The following is a 15,558-nucleotide window of genomic DNA, read 5'->3' on the forward strand; positions in this document are numbered from 1 at the left end:
CATTGCGATCCGGACACTTGTAGAAGATACGGCCCTTGTTGGGACACTCCTTCCCCACCCGGTACTCCATCACAATCTTCTCCTCACACTTGCCGCATGCAATGACAGGGAGGTCCGGCCTCAGTCGCTTTGGAACCCAATGAGAGGCCGAGGACCCGGAAGTAGTTGACATCTACTCTCTATACTCATTTTTAATATAATATAAATTTCTTATTTTATAAACAAATAAAATTAAAAAAACTCTAAAATTCTCTATATCTCTAAACCATGAAGTGTGCTATGCATGCTAGAAATGAAAGCTGAATACTAGTTTTGAATAACTACTTTAACCTTCCTTCATCCAAATATGCAAACTTTAAATTGATTTTGAGCTTAAATGGCTTACAAATAAAAAAAATCCACCATAAAAAACCACATATATCTAGTCTACAAAATGAGATATGCTACTGATGAAACATGAGAGTATAAAGTTGGTAACCTTTAGAGCCGAAGAATCGATGGAGAAATTGAAGAAATCTTGTGATTACCGGCGATGAGGAAGAAGAGAGGCCGGCGATGAAGCAAGAACATTGAGCTCGAAGTGGCTCGGGCTCAGGGAGGAAGAAGGGCTAAATAGGAGGGGACCTTTAGTTCCGGTTGAAGACAGAAACCGGGACTAAAGGTCCCTTTCTAGTCCCAGACAGAGCCTCCAGCCGGGAGTAGACTTTTACTCCTGGTTGGAGGAACAAACCGAGAGTAAAAGTTAACCTTTAGTCCCGGTTGGTAGCTCCAACCGGGACTAAAGGTCCCCTGCAGCAAAAGCCTACCGCAGTAGCCGTTGGGCAGGGAGCTTTAGTCCTGGTTGGAGCTACAAACCGGGACTAAAGGTCTCTCTAGTCCCGGGCACGAAAAATACCGGGACTAAAGCCAAATTTTGAGCTGGATCAAAGATCGTTTCTCTACTAGTGGTCCAGGAATAAAATTGCACCATCAAAAAATTTCTGGCTCGACATTTTCTATTATTTTGTGTTATAGTTCTGGCGTACTACAAGAAATACCCTTATACACGACGGTTAAGACGTGACGTTAAAAGAAACCATCGTAAAAAGCTCTATTATGTGACGTTCTGTATCTTAGCTGATAAAAATCTGTGATGCATGATTAAATAGTGTCACTGATAGATAAACATAATTGTCACAAAATCATGGGTGTCATTTATGCCTCTTATTGAATTCCAAGCGGTGCCGTACATTGATATAACATATATTGATATCACAGTTTATACCATTTAAAAAAAAGAAGAAAAAAAGATGATAAAAAAAGAAAATAAAAAATGAAAATGAGGATAGGATGTGCGTTTTCCCCCAGCCGATGTCTTCTTCCTCACGAAGCCTCTCTCTCTCTCCCGGTCCCTTCTCTCGTGACGCCGCCCACCTCCCCCTGCTCCCGCCTGCTCTCTCCTCCGGCTGGGCCGCTACCGGCGTCGCCCCTTACAGCCGCGCCGTCCGTGCCTCAGCCTCCCATGTACGCCGCCGGCCCCCAAGCACCGCACCGCCCGACCGATGCTGCCGCCGCCGCCTGGCCAGCCGCGTCGTGATGACTGGGGCCGGCGCCACCCCTCCTCTTCCTACTGAGCGGTACGCTGAGCATCACCAGAGGTCCATCACTCCCTTCGTGCTGTGTGAAAATACCCAATCCCTTGTCTATTTCTATTCGGATCTGAGCTGCGATGGCTTGGATCTTGACGGCTTCGCCTGGTCAATGGGGATGCCAGATCCGTTAGGCGCCATGGTAGAGAGGCCAGATCCATGGTGTTCCAGTTCAGCGACAGTGGCAGGGATGGCGCAGGAGGTCGGTGCCGCAGTAGGCGTCGTGTTTGTCCAGTGCACAGCTTGAGTCGTGTGCTTTTTGTTTTGATTTTCTCTAGTAGCTATTTCTGGTGGGCTTCTCTTTCAGCAGCGCAATTATCTTTCAACCTGCAGGTTTATTTTTGGAGCTCCATGAGGACGTGTGTTCAAAGTTAAACTGCAGCAGCTCGTTCCACTTTCAGGTTCAGAGAACTACTGTTATTTTTTGTTTGTTTGCCTGGTTTGGTCCCTACGGCAGTTCATGTAGCTGTTATGTTCATCTACACAGTTCAGAGTAATATTTGCCTCTACGATGTTCATTCACAGCAGCAACAACCCATATTCATTGATGGTGGTGTATGAGTTCATACACCTGAACATATTTTTGGAACTTTTAGTTGAATATATGCAATGTATGCCTTGTTCTACACTACTTGCATTACTGTTAGTTGAATATATGCAATGTATGCCTTGTTAAGTATTATCATGGCAGATGATTGACCTTAAATTAAAACCCACTTGCTTTTGCCTTGCAGATGTGTGACCTTAAATTTAATGGTATTCGGAACTTAGTATACCAGAATGGTTCAAGTAAGCCTGTCATTTAATTTCTACTAGTCAATCGCAAACCATCTGCAGAGGCATCTACTTGTGCTAACCCTATTTATACCATGGTGATCTCTTCTGCAGAGGCATCTACTTGTGTGCTATACTATGTTACATCTACTGCAGCTGCCCTTAAACAAGTATGCCATGTGAGCTTTGCTGAATTATTACTGCTTGTGTTTCACTATGTGAAGTTTATAGAGAATTTGATATTTAGATTCTCATGCTCTACTTGTTGGGCCCTTAAAAATATATGCATTGAACTAGTTAACTAGTTTGAAAGCTTCCTAATAAATGTATGACATTTCTTTTTAGAATCTTTGATGAAAATTGACTTATATAAGAGTATTTCTTGTATTTGGGATTGCAGTCATGACAAGCGCAGTCATGTTACAGGTTGTGGGTTCAAGGAACAGAGAGCCCCCTCATTGTTGACCAGGAGTACTTGCATAGTTCTCAAATATTATACAAAGTCACAGTTATGTATTTCCGTGAGCAGAAAAAGATTGCATATAGTACATAAACATCAGTACATAAAGATGTGGGTGATTCAGCTGCAATGTCACCGGGGTAGAGTTTCTTCAATCTGTTCTGACTCCAGCGCACCAACGGATTCAGTTTCAGTGAGCGCTGAACCATTGGTCCCAATTGAACCACTCCTCTTGGAGTGTGACAAGGTCTCCAGTTGCAGGCTCTCCCTTAATCCCTCCGCAACCTCAGACATTGTGGGGCGGTCCTTTCCTGCCTTCTCTGTGCAACGAAGAGCCAATTCCGCAACCGTCCATAGGGAGTTGACATCACAATTTCCTTTTATCCTTGGGTCAGTAACATTCTCGATATCTCCTTCAGAGAGTCTCCCCCTGCACCCAATGCGCAAGGTTGGTTCTTTCAGTGTTGTTCACAGTGATGATAGCTGGACGGCCAGTGATGAGCACCAAGAGAACAACGCCAAAGCTGAAAACATCGCTCTTCTCGCTCAAATAAGAGGTGTTATAGTATCTACACATGGTAAACAGTTACATTAGAATCTTCAAAATATTGACGTGCACAACGACTTCCCTTGGAATGGTAAAATACTAGGCTCAAAAGAATGCATACTCAGGGTCTAAGTATCCAAGAGTACCCGCTGGACGGGTGGTAGTGTGTGTCTTTGATTCACTACTGAAAGCCCTTGTCAACCCAAAATCAGCTATCTTTGCCTCCAGGTTTGAAGTTAGAAGGATGTTTTGGGTCTTCACGTCTCTGTGTATTAAAGGAGGGCTGCATGACTTGTGCAAGTATTCCAGTCCTACAAGCATGGATCATTAAACATGGATGAAAACCATACAAAGTTAGATCTGTAGTGCGGAATTAATATCCTGAACACAGATGGGCCGCTGCCCATGAAAAAAAAAACTTTTGTATACCATAGGCAGAGTCCAACGCAATCTTAAGGCGTTGTAGCCAAGTTAGGTTGAATTCAGCATGACAACCTTCCTTGCCTACAAACAGAACAGGGGAATCTAGTTAGCATACAACATTCCTTGCCTGCAAACAAAACAGGGGAATCTAGTAAAATGATTTGCTGCTAGCCTACTCCAGTGCAAGTTCAAAATGTATATTTTCATTATAATAAATTGAGGGTTAGTTGTATCATGTTGTTCATGGAAGAGTCAGCCTATTTCGTCCGTAACATTCTCTCATCGCATTTATGTTCTAGCTTACACTCCCAACACTCTCTTATTCCTTTAGACCATGCACCCTGTTCGGTTGGTTGGTTCGTATCGTTGCTGGTTCGTGAAGAAGTACTGCTGCCTGGTTGTGTGAGAGAAAAATGCTGTTCCGGTTGGAAATTTACGATCGTTTAAAACAAGCCACAGTCAAACGAACAGGCTGATGGTCCGTGGCATTTATTAGGCTTGCTAATGTGATCGAACTCTCCCCATATTCCGCAACCTGCACCAAACTAGTTCTTTCAAGCCCAAGCCCAAAACTATGACTAAACCCCCTTCTCACCCAATACACTAGTACATATGTACCCAACCCAACTTACCTAATAAGTTCAACACATAAAATGGCATGTTGTGACTGGTAAAAAATTGATGTTTAAATCTTCAACCTTCGCAAGCTCTCTAGTTATTTTGGTGAATTACTAACAATCATTGGAGGTTGATTTAGTTTTGTACTCATAGGTATTGTGTGCAAAAAAAAATTCATTGGGCGTGGATTTAGTTTTGTACTAATGTAGATATAGTGCAAAATTACAAACCTTTCAGCCAGTTCTCTTGGTTTCCACCACCCATGTATTCATAAACAAGACCTAAATGTTTCCGATCCTTGCAATAGCCAATTAAGGTCACCAGATTTTTGTGATGAGCCTTGGCTAAGTGCCGGGCCTGCAATATATATAATATTTCTCAGAAATTATATGACGACCAACATATATATCCTGCTAATTGGTGTGCACAACATTAGTAATGATACACCACACAATTAGTAATCTACAGAATCAGCAGTTCAATGCATGTGCACCTCAGCCAAAAACTCTGTATTCCCTTGTGACGATGTTTGAGACCTCATCTTGACAGCAACAGGAGTTCCATCCTCCAGCTTGCCACTGTAGACAAAGCCAAACCCACCCTTTCCAATTATGTTTTTAAAGTCATCTGTGATGACTCCTGAGTTCCTTGTACTTGAATCTTCGGCTCTCGAATGGATTAGAAGCACGAGCCCCACCTGACCACATAATAATAGTTTTTCATATGTTTTAGCTATTATATGTAAGTCGATATCAAAGGGTAATCATACAATGATAAAAAAATCCTGGCGCAGTTAAAAACTACCATAATTAAGCATAGCTATCTTATTTACCTTGTCTTTTCTTTGTTTTATGCCAAATGATGAGTAGAACTACAGCAACAATGATAATAGCTCCAGCAACTGGAGCCATAATCTCAGCTATAAGTATTGCCTTGCGCTTCCTCGGGTTTCGAATGGGGTCACAAGTATGATTTGTACATAGGTTTGGATTGTTGTCGACCCTAGCAAACACAATATTAATTTGTGAAAGATTGTATATAAATAGCTAGACTAGAATGAAGTGATAAAAACGTGTTCACCAATTGCTGCAAAGATCCTGTGTTATAGAGTCCTGACTTCACTATATGATTTTTTTTGAAACAAATACTATATGATAATTAGCCTGGCTATTATTAGAATATGTAATATACATGTATTAGCTACTGATCAATATTGAAATTTATGAACACGAGACCCCTCATCATCCATAGTTCCATATATATATATATATATATATATATATATATAGAATCAAGTATGCAATTATATTGAGGGGAAGGCTAAACTACAGTTCCGGCAGACTTAAGCAGTAAATGGAGAGATTAAACTACTAAGTGGCCTCTTTTCAGTAAAACAGCCCTCTCACTCTCTTATTTTCCATCATACATGTCGTATAAATAAACATTATCCCTGGCAGTACTACAACTCACCGTGATATTTACTATAATATTATAGTAAATCACTTAGTAAGGAGTTACTGTAGTCTCGTAAATTAGCATAGTAACTATCGTAACTCAAAAGTGGCCACAAAATAAATTATTCTATGGCCAGCTGCAAAACAGTAGTTATATATATATATATATATATATATATTAGACTGCATCAGGGGCTAGGCTAATAATGGTATATATAGTTTAAGAAACATATGAATCAAATGATATACATATAATGGGATTTGGAAACCATGCACATTCTTTTTTGTAAGCTAGTGATATATTAAGTGCTATTAACAGATTACATAAAGTGATACAATACAAAAGATAAATGGCAAGCAGGTGCAACCGTGTGAACCTTAGTGTCAGCACTCCTATCTGAGATCTTTGTAGCAGATTATTAGGTATTGATCCACGGAGGTTGTTGCTGGACAAATCCCTACAAAACACGAGAAAGTAAACATAAAAAGAGGAGTTTGAGCAGTATTATAGTATACAGGTCGATCAGCAGGAAAGCTTACAGAAATGAAAGTGATGGCAGTTGACCTAGAAAATCAGGTATCGCTCCAGTCAGATTGTTGTGAGACAGATCCCTGGAAATCACAAAAAGCAAAATGAAACACTAAAAAACAAGTGCTGAAGTATAAGTACAAAAGGTATTTTCAGTAGCTTAAACTTTTGGACATGGGAATACTTGAATATCATTGCCACCAATTTGGACAAGTAGAAGCTTACACCTATGGTATATCCAACATGTGCAAAATAGATAGATGACATGATCATCTCATGAAACATGGCAAAAGTAGGGCATACTGAGGCTGTGTTTTTCCCTGTGATCTTCCAGTTCCCTAGGCTTTAACAGTAATTTATTATCCTGGTTATTTGTATAATAAATGAAGCCTACATGTTAATTCGCAAGATCTAGAAATTATCATGTTAATATGATGAAAGAGAAGTAACCCCTTACATGATGAATTATCAACAACTACCAGTGTATTAGCCTAGAAACCCTTATACATGTTTCTCCGTTACCAACATAACCATTATTTAAGAATTTCTAGCCACTTCCATTACATAAAGGTTAATCCAAAAATCCACTTATACCTATTTTCTCACTACTCATACATCAAAAAAATGAAATCAACTATCTTTTTGCACCCTCATGCATTTAAGAGTTTAAGTTGGCCTTAAAAAGCTTCATAGTTGCAATACAAAGTATTTTTATGTTAAATATAGTAGAAAAAATAAAAAAACTTAGTTCAGTTTAAGAGTTTAAAAATAAACATAGGAAAATGGCTTCTCATTTCTGTAAAAGTAATTGAATATTTTCTTTGGGAGAAAAGAGTGAAAGTTGCTGTTTAAATTATCTTTTAGTATCAAATATAATAGCAAAATTGAGCAGGTTCAATATGGGAGTTTAAATAAACATACAAAAGATAATATAAGACCTGATACAATTGAATGATCTAAAAACACATGTGCTCCTCAATGAAGAAAAAGCAATCTATTCATTATCTTTTAATATTAAATATATATGTGTTGAAATCCACTGTCAACAAGAGCTAATTTTCAATGACTAAATATACAATTCAATAAATCGCTGTTCTAGGGACAAATTTTGAAACTGTAAAGGACATACAAGTGCTGGAGCAATGTTAGTTGACCGAAGGATGGATCAATTTCACCGACTAATCCGCTAGATGACATATATCTGCAGGGAATGTTAAACCAATCACAAAAATTTGAAGTCCCCATTTTTTTTCTTTTCCTCTATTAAGTTTCCATGTAATAACTCTGCATGATACTTTAAAGCATATGAATCAAGTGAAATTGTTTGTTTAGAACTTACAAGGCAGTTATTCTCGATGGAGCACTGGGAGTGTAGCTACAGTTCAAGCCAACCCACGCAAAAGCTATGGGGGAACAGGGATCTCCTGCCCAGTTTCTCTTAACGGAAAACTTTGTCTGGATGGTCATCATTGCAGTTGCTAATTAAGAGAGAATAAAAACATTGAAAAAGGTCATCAAGAACATCAAAAGTTTAGTCAAGCGCTTATAATTGAACAAGAAAATGCATGCATGCTGAAACCAGTTTAGATGCACAGTTATCCAAAATACTAGATGGTAATATTCATAAGATACTGGTTTATTGGACTTACTAATATCCCTTGATTGACTCATTTTAGTTCATGCACTGGCTAGAAAATGGTAAACATAATGTTTACATAGAAATTACAGCAACAGTACTTTCACTTCAATGCATACCAAAAAAAACAATTGTTTGTTATCATTTTTATAGTCCTTTTGTGATCATTATACCAAAATATCTAGCTCCTATAACCAATCTTAGTAATCTATTTGAAAAAATAGAGTCAATCTTGGCGGCCAATGGCTAATAGATTGTTACCATCAAAATTATACGTGTAAACGTGATTTTCAATCAGACAAAGTGGCTTATGGGACTAAGAAGCTACCTACAGTGGCTTATACTTCTCCATAGCAGGGTGAGAGCTAAAGTATTTAGGAGTTAAGCGCAAAGTGTAATGTTTACAAGTATTTACTCCAAGTGTATAAGTTCTTTGGGTAGCAATGACAAACAAACTTCTCATTATACCTGTATTATTAGCAAGTTTGTTTGCGTCTTAATAACTAATTATGATGTGGATACCCAAGGGAGAAAAATATATCAGTTCTAGTAGATAAGGATATACCATCTCCAGAGTCAGTGGCAGATTCATTCAGGGGTCGAACCAAGAATATCTCCATCCCGCTAATCAATGGTGGCTTGGAGTTTAAAGCTGGCACAAGGGATATGCTATGACTTCCTGATCCTTGCACAGTGCCTGTAAGAACTGTAGTCGTCATTTGCTCTGGCCTGAAACCATTAGCTAATGTGGTATTATCCAGTAGCACATCGAACTGCCGAAACTCGTTCTGCTGTAAAGTCTCCACCTCAGCAAAATAGAGCACAACGAAGTACTTATCATTGAAATCAACACTCATAGATCCATCCAAATTCCAATATAGATCCATTGTTGATGAATTCACCAAAGTGGATACACTACGCATTACTGCAGATGGTGCATCATAGGTGCCATTTGGGGCGTTCGTGACGTTCCCACTGATAGCATCAGGCACTATTGTCCAGGTAGGAACTTCTTCATACCTCTGCCATATCCTGTCATAGCTGTCATCTGGGAATCTTACAAACCAAAAACAAACATTATATTGAACTCTGTTAAAAGCTTTGTCTATAACATAGGTTAAAGAGAAGTTGTATAAGCTTACCTAATGTGACGATCGTCAGTTCCAAAGTGGTAGCGATTAAACCCAAAACTAACGGTGGTACGGAAAAAACTGAGCAAAACTAGAGATTGCGTCTCAGTGGAATTGGGATAAAGATTTGGCTGCAGAAACCTCAAGTCAAGCCCGGCAATGAAAGGAGTTCCAGACCCTTTGTTGACCAAACAGACTTGCAAGTAGTTAGCAGGGGACACAGAGATCGTCTCAGATATGTATGCTGTACTTGAATTGACGATCCTCACTGTGGTCCAGTAGTTGACCCCAAGATAGAGATCAAATATAGGGAGCTTGTTTAGTGTATCATAGTTCCCATAGCCAAAGACAGCCCTCACTAGGTACTTGGCACCAGGTGTTAGGGACCTTATCGTGTAGCAATTGCGTGTCCCGTTGGGGAAGTAGCGTATGTTCTTGTACCTATCAGCAAGATCAGGCTGCATGTTCTCCGGGTACACAGGGTGGATCAACCCTGCGTCTGCGAAACCCAAATCAGCCACATATGTTATGCCTGCCCTGTCTGTGTACTTCGGACTTTCAGTATATCCACAGTCAATGCTTATAAAGCCTACCAAAAAACCAAGAGAGAGACATGTTTTCTTAGTAAGAATGTAAGCGTCACAATGTAGCTGTCTTAAGTGTGTAATAAGCCTGTAACAGAAATTAATAAATCGATCCATATGCTCTGATTTGACATTATAAATTCTTCATTTTTCCATTTCTTGATATACTAGATATAAGTGTACATGGTAAAAAGAGAGAACCTTTTTCAAGATTATATAACAATGGAAATTAACACCAGAGGACAGAGCTTCACACTGCTTACCGTGATTATCAAGCTGGGCATGATTAACGGCAATGAAGCTCAAACTCGACAAAGAGAATAGCAAGACAATCATGGCCGTCCATACACAACCAAGACGATCTCTTGACAACATTTCTTCCTGTGTCGCCCAGCAGAAACTGAAGTGAGAGCGCAAGAACCCACACCCAGCACCAGCAGGGGCATGCCATTTGTAGCAACTCATGCCATTGTTCTTGACGCCATGAACCAAGTGAATCCAAATCTAGCGGTTACAATGCGACGTGCAAACCTAGGCTATGACCTCGTCTCTGCACCATCCTCGATTCGGCACCAATGAAACGAAGCTATGAGATGCAACTAGAACAATGTTTGTGCTCACATTTGGCTAATTGACCAGGCTCCACCTATAATGCGGTGAGATCGAATCAAAGCAATATAATGCCAAACGGGTGGTTGTTTCAGTTTAATATGTGTTGCGATCCCCATCTGCTGTCATATATATATATCATTCATCACTAGGATGACTGGCTACGATCAAAGTCCTGATTTTCAACCATTTCACAAGAAAAATAGGGTGTAAAAAGGCTCTGAAGAATTTTACATCAACCGTCACCGTACACTAGTAGAGAAACGACCTTTGATCCAGCTCAAAATTTAGCTTTAGTCCCGGTATTTTTCACGCCCGGGACTAGAGAAACCTTTAGTCCCGGTTTGTAGCTCCAACCGGGACTAAAGGATCCTGCCCAACGGCTACTGCGGCAGGCTTTTGCTACAAGAGACCTTTAGTCCCGGCTTGGAGCTACCAACCGGGACTAAAGGTTAACTTTTACTCCCAGTTGGTCCCTCCAACCGGGAGTAAAAGTCTACTCCCGGCTGGAGGCTCTGTCCGGGACTAGAAAGGGACCTTTAGTCCCGGTTTCTGTCTCCAACCGGGACTAAAGGTCCCCTCCTATATAGCCCTTCTTCCTCCCCGAGCCCGAGCCACTTCGAGCTTAGTGTTCTTGCTTCATCGTCGGCCTCTCTTCTTCGTCATCGCCGGTAATCACAACATTTCTTCGATTCCTCCATCGATTCTTCGGTTCTAAAGGTTACCAACTTTATACTCTCATGTTTCATCAGTAGCATATCTCATTTTGTGGACTAGATATATCTGGGTTTTTATGGTGGATTTTTTTTATTTGTAAGCCATTTAAGCTCAAAATCACTTTAAAGTTTGCGTATTTGGATGAAGGAAGGTTAAAGTAATTATTTAAAACTAGTATTCAACTTTCATTTCTAGCATGCATAGCACACTTCATGGTTTAGAGATATAGAGAATTTTAGAGTTTTTTTAATTTTATTTGTTTATAAAATGAGAAATTTATATTATATTAAAAATGAGTATAGAGAGTAGATGTCAACTGCTTCCGGGTCCTCGGCCTCTCATCGGGTTCCAAAGCGACTGAGGCCGGACCTCCCTCTCATTGCATGCGGCAAGTGTGAGGAGAAGATTGTGATGGAGTACCGGGTGAGGAAGGAGTGTCCCAACAAGGGCCGTATCTTCTACAAGTGTCCGGATCGCAATGTGAGTTATTTTGTCACATTTGATGATTATGGTTAATTTATACTTATTTTCATGATGATTGTGATTAAAGTTCTAATTTTTTGTTTTAATTTCAGTGGGATGGCACTGGATGTTCAGGCTGGTACTGGGAGGAAGAGTATGTTGAACACGTGCAAAACTCTCTTGCACAGGCGGCTACGGCGGCTGATGAGGCAGTGATCCTACGGAAGAAGCCCATAGATGTTGAACAAACGCATGATCTGTCTGTTTTAGTTGGGATTGGTCACGAAATCCTTATGCCGCTGAAGTGCATTTTAGCTTTCGTTTTTTAGTGATAGTTGGGATTGTCTACATTGTAGCGAGACTTTCATAAATTAATACCTTGTGTGGTGGCATGCATGTCGTATAATTAACTAATTATATTCTAGGTTTTAATATGGTATGTATGTCATGTAATGCAGATGAGCCGACATTGGATGTACAATGCTGATCGCCGCTCCCAAGAGTTCATTGAGGGCGTGCATTCTTTCTTACGTGTGGCCGAGGCAAACAAACGCGATGGTTTCATGTGCTGCCTATGTGCCATATGTAAGAATTTGAAGGAATATGCTAGCTCAAGGAGTCTTCATTCACACTTGTTGAAGTCGGGTTTTATGCCAAACTATATTTGTTGGACGAAGCACGGAGAAACCGGGGTTGTAATGGAAGAAGGTGAAGAAGAACAATGGGACGATGATGACATTATTGCTGAATATGGTGCCTTCAATGATACTGCAATGGGGAAAGCTGAAGAAGAGGTAGCGGCAAAAGATGAGCCCGCTGATGATCTTGGTCAGGCCATTCGTGACGCACAAAGAGAATGAGAAAGTGAAAAGGAGAAGATCAAGTTCAAGCGCATGCTAAAGGATCACAAGAAATTGCTATACCCAACTTGTGATGCGGGACAGAAAAAGTTGGGTACCACACTGGATTGCTGCAATGGAAGGCAAAGAATGGTGTATCTGACAAGGGATTTGGGGAGTTACTGAAAATCCAAAAGAAGATGCTTCCGAAGGATAACGAATTGCCCGTCACTACGTACGAAACAAAACAGGTAGTCTGCCCTTTGGGATTAGAAATCCAGAAGATACATGCATGTCCTAATGACTACATCCTCTACCGTGGCGAGGAGTATGAGAAGTTAGATGCATGCCCGGTATGTCATGCATCGCGGTATAAGATCAGGCGAGATGACCCTGGTGATGTTGAGGACGAACGTCCCATGAAGAAAATCCCTGCCAAGATTATGTGGTATGCTCCTATAATACCATGCTTGAAACGTCTATTCAGAAACAAAGACCATGCAAAGTTATTGCGATGGCACAAAGAAAACCGTAAGGTAGACAATATGTTGAGACACCCTGCTGATTGGTCCCAGTGGAGAGCAATCGATAGAGAATTCCCGGAGTTTGCAAATGATTCAAGAAACTTAAGGTTTGCTTTAAGTACGGATGGTATGAATCCTTTCGGGGAGCAGAGCAGTAGTCATAGCACTTGGCCTGTTACTCTATGTATCTACAACCTTCCTCCCTGGTTATGCATAAAGTGTAAGTTTATTATGATGCCAGTGCTCATCCAAGGCCCAAGGCAACCTGGCAACGACATCGATGTGTACCTGAGGCCACTAGTTGAAGAACTTCTACTTTTGTGGATCAGACCAGGTATACGTGTGTGGGATGAGCACAAACAGGAGCACTTTGACCTGCGAGCATTGTTGTTCGTAACAATCAATGATTGGCCTGCTCTAAGTAATCTTTCAGGACAATCAAACAAGGGATATAATGCATGCACACACTGTTTCTATGACATTAAAGTTATATTCTTGAAAAAATATCGAAAGGTCGAGTACCTTGGCCATTGTTGATTTCTTCCTGCGAATCACCCCCTAAGAAAGAAAGGCAAGCATTTTAAAGGTAAGGCAGACCACCAGACCAAGCCAGGCAACCAAACTGGTGAGGATGTACTCAATATGGTCAAGGATGTGAAAGTAGTATTTGGAAAGGCACATGGCAGTGAACCTGTTCCGAACGACGTCGACGGTCATGCACCCATGTGGAAGAAGAAGTCCATATTTTGGGAAGCTACCCTATTGGCAAGTCCTAGAGGTCTATAGCGCGATCGACGTGATGCACCTGACAAAGAATCTTTGTGTGAACCTGCTAGGCTTCATGGGTGTGTATGGGAAGCCTAAGGACACACTTGAAGCATGACAAGACCTGCGATGTTTGAAAGAACGAGACAACCTACATCCAGAGAAGACAGATGATGGACGCCATTACCTAAGTCCTGCTAGCTACACTCTTAGCAAAGAAGAGAAGGAAAGCATGTTTGAATGCCTAGCAAGCATCAAGGTACCATCTGGATTCTCCTCGAATATAAAGAGTATAATAAATGTGCCAGAGAAGAAATTCCTAAACTTAAAGTCCCATGACTGCCACGTGCTCATGACGCAATTGCTTCTAGTTGCATTAAGAGGAATTCTACCTCCAAATGTACGTCTTGCCACCATGAAGCTATGTGCATTCCTCAATGCAATTTCTCAGAAGGCAATCGATCCAATGGATCTAGCTAAACTACAGAATGATGTGGTTCAATGTCTTGTCAGCTTTGAGTTGGTGTTCCCTCCTTCCTTCTTTAATATCATGACACACCTCCTAGTTCACCTGGTCAAGGAGATTAGCATTCTTGGTCCTGTGTTCCTGCACAACATGTTCCCCTTTGAGAGGTCCATGGGAGTCCTAAAGAAATATGTTCACAACCATGCTCGGCTAGAAGGAAGCATCGCCAAGGGCTATGGAACAGAGGAGGTCATTGAGTTTTGGGTTGACTTTATTCCTAACCTTGACCCGATTGGTGTTCCTGAATCGCGACACGAGGGGAGACTAAGTGGAAAGGGGATACTAGGGAAGAAAACATATATTGGCACGCAGGACAATTATTTTAATAAAGCACACTACATAGTTCTGCAAAACTCCTCCTTGGTGGATCCGTATATCGAGACACATAAAGAATTGCTCTAATCCGAGTTTCCAGGGAAGTCTGAAGCTTGGATTACGCGTCAGCACATGGAAACTTTCAGCAACTGGTTGCGAAAAGAAAGTCAGGGTGATGAGAGTATTGATGAGCAACTGTATTTGTTGGCTAGGCAGCCATCGTGGCATATCCTCACATACAAAGGGTACGAGATAAATGGGAATACATTTTACACAGTAGCCCAAGATAAAAGGAGCACCAACCAAAACAGTGGTGTCCGCATAGATGCCACCGACCCTAATGGAAATAAGCAAACATATTATGGCCGCATAGAGGAGATATGGGAACTAAACTATGCACCTACTTTTAAGGTATCTTTGTTCAAGTGCCAATGGGTAAAGGCGACTAGAGGCGGGGTAGCAGTCGACAACCAGTATAGAATGACAACCGTGGACCACAATAATATTGGGTACAAAGACGAACCGTTCGTCCTTGCCAAGGATGTGAATCGGGTGTTCTATGTCAAGGACATGTCTACAAAACCGAAGAGAGGGAAAAACAACAACGACCCAATCAATAAGCCAAAGCGCCATATAGTTCTTTCAGGGAAAAGAAACATCGTCGGAATTGAAGACAAGTCAGACATATCAGAAGATTATGAAAAGAATGACTGAATTTCACCCTTCACAGTGAACAAAGACCCAAGCATCCAACTAAATGATAAGGACACTCCATGGTTATGGCGTGATCATAACCAAGAGATATACATTAAGCAGAAGTTCACTATTGTGCCCGCTTGATATATATAGTGTATTCATATTTCTGTCGTGTATTCATATTTTCTACGATTTAAATGAATTTTTTGTTTGACGGTGGATTTCATGTGGAGAATATGTGATGAAAAAATAAATGATCAACGTCAATAAGATGTGAAAACTAATTTCCTGTCGAAAAACAATAGTTTTAATGATTTTAATT

The 15,558-nt window shown here is 40.7% G+C and overlaps 2 protein-coding genes across 17 annotated transcripts in view; one reads left to right on the plus strand and one right to left on the minus strand.

Moving 5' to 3' along the window:
• Nucleotides 1-741: 741 nt before the first annotated feature.
• LOC136487131 (uncharacterized) overlaps nucleotides 742-15,558 on the plus strand; it is a 162,101-nt gene continuing 147,284 nt past the window's right edge. For 9 of the 16 annotated variants that reach the window (XR_010767142.1, XR_010767144.1, XR_010767145.1 and 6 more), the window contains exons 1-5: nucleotides 745-1,637; nucleotides 1,754-1,830; nucleotides 1,962-2,029; nucleotides 2,363-2,417; nucleotides 2,517-2,572. Coding sequence is in view for 7 of the 16 variants with exons in the window: in XM_066484258.1 (XP_066340355.1) it covers nucleotides 1,330-1,637; nucleotides 1,754-1,830; nucleotides 1,962-2,029; nucleotides 2,363-2,417; nucleotides 2,517-2,572 (564 nt within the window). In the remaining 9 variants the exon portion in view is untranslated. Of the gene's footprint in view, nucleotides 1,638-1,753; nucleotides 1,831-1,961; nucleotides 2,030-2,362; nucleotides 2,418-2,516; nucleotides 2,582-2,802; nucleotides 2,989-15,558 lie in introns of those variants that run through there. The other 7 variants (XM_066484262.1, XM_066484257.1, XM_066484263.1 and 4 more) reach the window with 7 other exon arrangements.
• On the minus strand, nucleotides 2,988-10,119 carry LOC136487130 (putative leucine-rich repeat receptor-like serine/threonine-protein kinase At2g19230). The gene is given in 15 exon segments (XM_066484256.1): nucleotides 2,988-3,291; nucleotides 3,293-3,431; nucleotides 3,531-3,720; nucleotides 3,839-3,913; nucleotides 4,681-4,807; nucleotides 4,944-5,084; nucleotides 5,086-5,147; nucleotides 5,283-5,452; nucleotides 6,282-6,362; nucleotides 6,445-6,516; nucleotides 7,563-7,634; nucleotides 7,773-7,911; nucleotides 8,635-9,125; nucleotides 9,212-9,788; nucleotides 10,047-10,119. Coding segments are annotated over 15 exon segments (2,706 nt in total). The 3' UTR covers nucleotides 2,988-2,994.

This window comes from Miscanthus floridulus, chromosome 10 (assembly GCF_019320115.1).
Source record: "Miscanthus floridulus cultivar M001 chromosome 10, ASM1932011v1, whole genome shotgun sequence".
Lineage (NCBI taxonomy): Eukaryota > Viridiplantae > Streptophyta > Magnoliopsida > Poales > Poaceae > Miscanthus > Miscanthus floridulus.